The 5,076-nt window shown below is 38.4% G+C and overlaps 1 protein-coding gene across 1 annotated transcript; it reads left to right on the top strand.

The window, feature by feature from the left end:
• Nucleotides 1–1,820: 1,820 nt before the first annotated feature.
• On the top strand, nucleotides 1,821–3,685 carry prmt6 (protein arginine methyltransferase 6). Its single transcript, XM_016551000.1, has one exon. It carries the CDS (start codon nucleotides 1,895–1,897, stop codon nucleotides 2,960–2,962), a length of 1,068 nt encoding a protein of 355 aa, XP_016406486.1. The 5' UTR covers nucleotides 1,821–1,894; the 3' UTR covers nucleotides 2,963–3,685.
• Nucleotides 3,686–5,076: the final 1,391 nt, after the last annotated feature.

Here is a 5,076-nt window from a genome sequence, read left to right on the forward strand (position 1 = left end):
GAGATCAGGTGCCGATGTCTGTGCAAACACACAGGGTTTTTTTTTTTCAATCATTTCCGAGTGTGTAAAAACATTCATAGGATGTGGATTTTGTTTAAATTGTGTGTTATCGTAGCAAGGACTCAAAACTACCCAAGAGAGATATGGAAAAAGAGACTAACAGTGCAAAGGAATTTTGCAAAACACCACATTTTAATACATTTGTCCACAGCTGGTGGGTCGCCACCCAAAAGTTGGTTGCAGGTCAGGGGGAAAAAACAATGCAAATGCAAAATATCAAAATAAATACCCTTGCCAGCTTTTAAAAAGGACACTAAATATTTCCTATATCCTTTGTTGACAGCCTGATTTCCAAGTGAAACAGATATTCAATGAGGGCAGGAATTGATTTGATGGTGAAATTGAGCTTTAAGTACCAGAATGGAGCCAGACTAAATGCTAGTGTGCTAAAACAATATCTAAATAGCTATTTGACTAACGGTTAAGATTGTCAAACAGTCTGTGTGACCTTATGAACAGATGAATTGTTCAAAATAAGTCCGTGTGCGTTTGGAAAGTAAAGGGTGAATTTTGATTTCATGTTGACTGCAGAATCATGATGAAATGGAAGTAGTGACAGATCTTTTCTATTGCGACATCCAAATAAATAAAAAAATTATAAAAAAGGATGAGGACTGGGTTCTATGTATTGTTTTTTGTACTGAATTTTTTTAAATAACATATACATGGATAAAATGTTCACAATAAGATCTATAACATGCATGTAGAAAATAGAACATTTGAATTTTGTGAATTTTCATTTCATGCCAACTGCTTCATGCATTTCACTACAAGCATTATTTTCTGTGCTGTAATGCATTCACATGTGTACTTAATTATCCCTGTATGATATTTTAATTTTACTTTAATATAAATGTGTATGTGTCATATAAAGATAACCAATGTGCATCCTTTTCCTCTTACTTCTCCTTACTCTGTGAGTTCAACTTGAGGACAATACTGAAAAAAGGCCAGATCTCATAATCCAACCGTGAACATTTATCACCATAGATAAAGCAGAAGAAATCATAAAACACACTGTATTCAAGAGGAATAGCCTGCTGTCAGTGTCTAGCCTTTAGCGTGTGCGGAGAGAGTGACGGCCGAGGGTGAGGCAGTGCTATTTTATTAAGGTTAAAAGCAGATCATGCTATCCGTCATGGTGGAAAATGTGGTTTGGCTCAGACGGAGCCCTGGTGTTATGTTAGTACAGCTACAGCTGGGCACAGTCAGTTTAAACAGCTGTCCTGGAACTACTGCCAAACAGGCAGACAGCATAGACACTCACTGTAAAAAAATGAGAATTTATCAGGCTTAATCCACTTATTTGTGTGGGCCAGCATGCAGCATTAACTTAAATAACCTCATGGATATATTGTGACAAACAAGTGTTAGTGTTTTGCATATAGGTCTAGAACAGTATCAAATTTGTAATTGTATGTACTTTGTCACTTTAAGTAATTATCAGATATGCTGCCTCCCCCTCCCTCTCTAAATATTGTTTATAGATAACAATAATTATAGCCTATTTAACTCAGACTAACCCAACACCTAAAGGAAATGGCTTTTTCAGAATAGTTATAAAGCATGAGAGTTGTCTCCACATGTTCTTTTGGGACGGTTATCACATTTAGCAAAAAACAATTATAGCAATTATAAGTGTTTGTTTTTAACAAAACATAAAATACGTTCTAGTTATAGTAAGAATTTCTTGCCACTCATGGGAAGTGTAGTTCATTTCAGAACTGACTATCGTTCTTTCCGAATCACACGGGCGTTTAAAAACTACATCTCCCATGATGCCTTTCAAATTGCGTTTCGGATACGGAAGCTACTTTGGGAAAATTAAAGACGCATGGCAAACTTGTGGAAAATGTCACAGCACGGTACCAAGAAAAGAAAATTAGACAGGAGTACAGAGGATTACATGTACTTTGACAGCTACTCCAATGTCACCATTCACGAAGAGATGATTGCAGACACAGTGCGCACTAACACGTACAGAATGGGCATTTTTAAAAACAGTAAGTCAATAGAAGGGAAAGTGGTGCTTGATGTGGGAGCCGGTACCGGCGTCCTGAGCTTATTCTGTGCGCAAGCGGGTGCCAGGAAGGTTTATGCAGTCGAAGCGAGCTCGATCGCCGATCAGGCTGTGAGAATCGTAAAACTGAATCAGATGGAGGACACAATCGAAGTCATTAAAGCCACACTAGAGACGATCGAACTGGCCGAACAGGTGGATGTGATTGTCAGCGAATGGATGGGCTACGCGCTCCTCCGCGAATCCATGCTGAACTCAGTGATCTTCGCCCGGGATAAGTGGCTCAAACCCGGTGGCCTTATATTACCGTCCCGGGCGGATCTTTACATCGCTCCCATAAACGATCTGGTGGTGGAGGGCAGATTGAATTTCTGGAGCACGGTCAAAGCACAGTACGGCGTGGACATGTCCTGCATGACCGACTTTGCCAGGAAGTGCATCATGAACAAAGACATCACTGTGAATCCGGTGACGGTGGAGGATGTGCTCTCCCACCCGTGCAAGTTTGCCGAGCTGGATTTGAACACGGTCACGCTGGAGCAGCTCAGAGATGTGAGGGGCGTGTTCAGCTGCCGGTGCTTCGGCTCGTCCTCCATCCACGCCTTTTGCGTGTGGTTCACGGTGACTTTCCCCGCTGAGGAGAAGGCCCTGGTGCTCTCCACGTCTCCGTTCAAACCAGAGACGCACTGGAAACAGGCTGTGCTGTATCTGGATGATGCTGTGGATGTGATGCAGGACACTAAAGTCGAGGGGGAGATCAGTTTGTATCCCTCTGAGGAGAATTCTAGACATATATGCATCCGTGTGGACTATGTGATAGGTGAACAGAAAAAGCACTCCAAAACCTTTTCTATTCCTGATCAGTATTTAGAAATTAAATAAAGTTGTGGCCTGGCCGTTATTTATTTTTAGTTATTTCCTAGTCAGATAAAATGAATGCTCATGAAATTTTATCTTAATTTGAAGCCAATCTCATTGTGATGAAATAAAAAACAAGTAACTGGATATACAGAATTTTCTATTTTTCCCTAGAATTTCAGTTTATCAAATAGGATCTTCTGGGGTTCAGGTCGTGTCTTGTTAAAATAATGTGTGATTAGTTCTAAATTATGATAATACATACTAAGTAGTTTCATAAGCTTTCCCTTTGGATTAGTTTTTGGTTTTTCACACTTGGTTTTTGCAAAGAATCCACTGAATTGTTGCTTGGAATTCTATATTTTAAGTATCTTGAAAAAAAATCAGGTTTAAACTCCTGTCTCTGGACAGCACATGCGCAAAGTTATAAAAAAGAAACAGTGCTTGTCTAAGCTCTGTTATTTTCTTTATTGTGTGGGGGGAAAAAGTGTAAAATTAAATGTTGTTCAGGGACTGAAGAGGAAATCAGTCCACTTTTGGTTGGCCAGAGTAGCATGGATGGGACATCAACTGGCTATAATCTAATTTGCAAAATGCAAATGCAAACACTTGCAAAAGTGTTTCTGAAATCAGACATATTAGTATTAAAATTTGTTGCATTACAAAAAAAAGTTTCACATTTATTCCAATGTTAATTACTGTGCTAGTAGTTCTTTGTGATATTCACTAGAAATGTCTAAGTGAAAATTGTTTCCACACCATTTTTTTTCCAATGTAGACAAATAAGAGAATTTACACTATTGTAAATAAATAAACAGCAATGATTTTTGAGCCTTTCAGTCAGATATTAGTCTTAGTTATATATTATTAGGTGACCAAACTAATGTTTAATTGGTTGCACATCATTTGACATTAACAACAATTTATATGGGAGGCATTTTATTCTATCCATTTGAAAGCTGAGAAGCCCATGGACAGTATTTTGTGTCCTTAACAATACATACGATTACTTGCATTTATTACTTGCATTTAGCATTGCTTTTTTCCGTTTTGGAATATACCTGTGACCCATTTTTGGATTGCAAGCCTCTAAATGCACTTACTCAGATTAAAGCATTGTTTTGTGTTGTAGTGAGAGGAATGGAGAGAGTGTGGAGTCCAGTATGGAGAGTCTGTATGAGGACGTTGTTGGAAGGCCATTTGCAGGTTGAGAGGCAACAGAGAGGGTAAAGCCAAAGGTCCACACTCATTTAGTTATAGTGATAAACACTGCTTTTACCAATAGGCAATTTATATTAAAGTTGCCTGAACACATTTAATTAATTTTAGGTCCTAAATTGTGCATAACTTTGTCTCAATCTTGACATAGAAACAAGCTATTTAGAGACATGTTTATAGGCTATGCAAAGTCATGACTGATTGGAATTGTATATGGCCTGATCAGGTGGACCTTTGTGGCCTCGGAATCCATTCGAAGCTAATTTCTCAGTTGTTGTATGTATAAGCTTAAGCTCAATTACCTATTAACCCAATCATCATTAGCCATTTTATTAGCTGTGATTTAGATTATCATTGAATGCAGTTCAGATGCGGGAAGTTACTAATCCTCAGAATCACCAGGAGTGATAAGTACATTAATGTTCTTTGTATTTATGCAAGCTCATGTTGTTATGTCACGATTAATTGGAACGCTGCGTCATTAACATGCTTTCAGAGCCACGCTTGATTTGATGTATTCCATTTAATACCCGCAGATCAAAAAATCTTCCCATATTTAAGAATTAAATGCATCTAATTGAATCTTGCTATTAATAGTTGTGTAGACAGTGAGGAGCAAATTAAATCAGAGCTGTGTCTCTGTCTCCTAGACAGCCTCAATGAGTTTTATCCACAAAGGCATATCATTTTATCCAATACATCCCCCTGGTATGCTAATGATGATACTGTAAATAAACCAGGAGAAATCATTTGCCGCCTGCCAGTTACAGTAACCAATATTTTTAATTCGTGAGAAGACATATTGGCAGCATGTTATTGACAAATCCTAATTTAGAAGACCAGATCCCAAGACACTGGGCGGATCTTCATGGCCAAGTGACAATTTGTCATCATTATCATTAGCAGGCCGTTTTGCTTTC

This window comes from Sinocyclocheilus rhinocerous, unplaced genomic scaffold (assembly GCF_001515625.1).
Source record: "Sinocyclocheilus rhinocerous isolate Xijiao unplaced genomic scaffold, SAMN03320098_v1.1 scaffold1697, whole genome shotgun sequence".
In the NCBI taxonomy this organism is placed as follows: domain Eukaryota; kingdom Metazoa; phylum Chordata; class Actinopteri; order Cypriniformes; family Cyprinidae; genus Sinocyclocheilus; species Sinocyclocheilus rhinocerous.

Coding starts and splice junctions, on each gene's coding strand:
- prmt6 (XM_016551000.1), top strand. CDS start 1,895: ATGGCAAACTTGTGGAAAATGTCACAGCACGGTACCAAGAAAAGAAAA.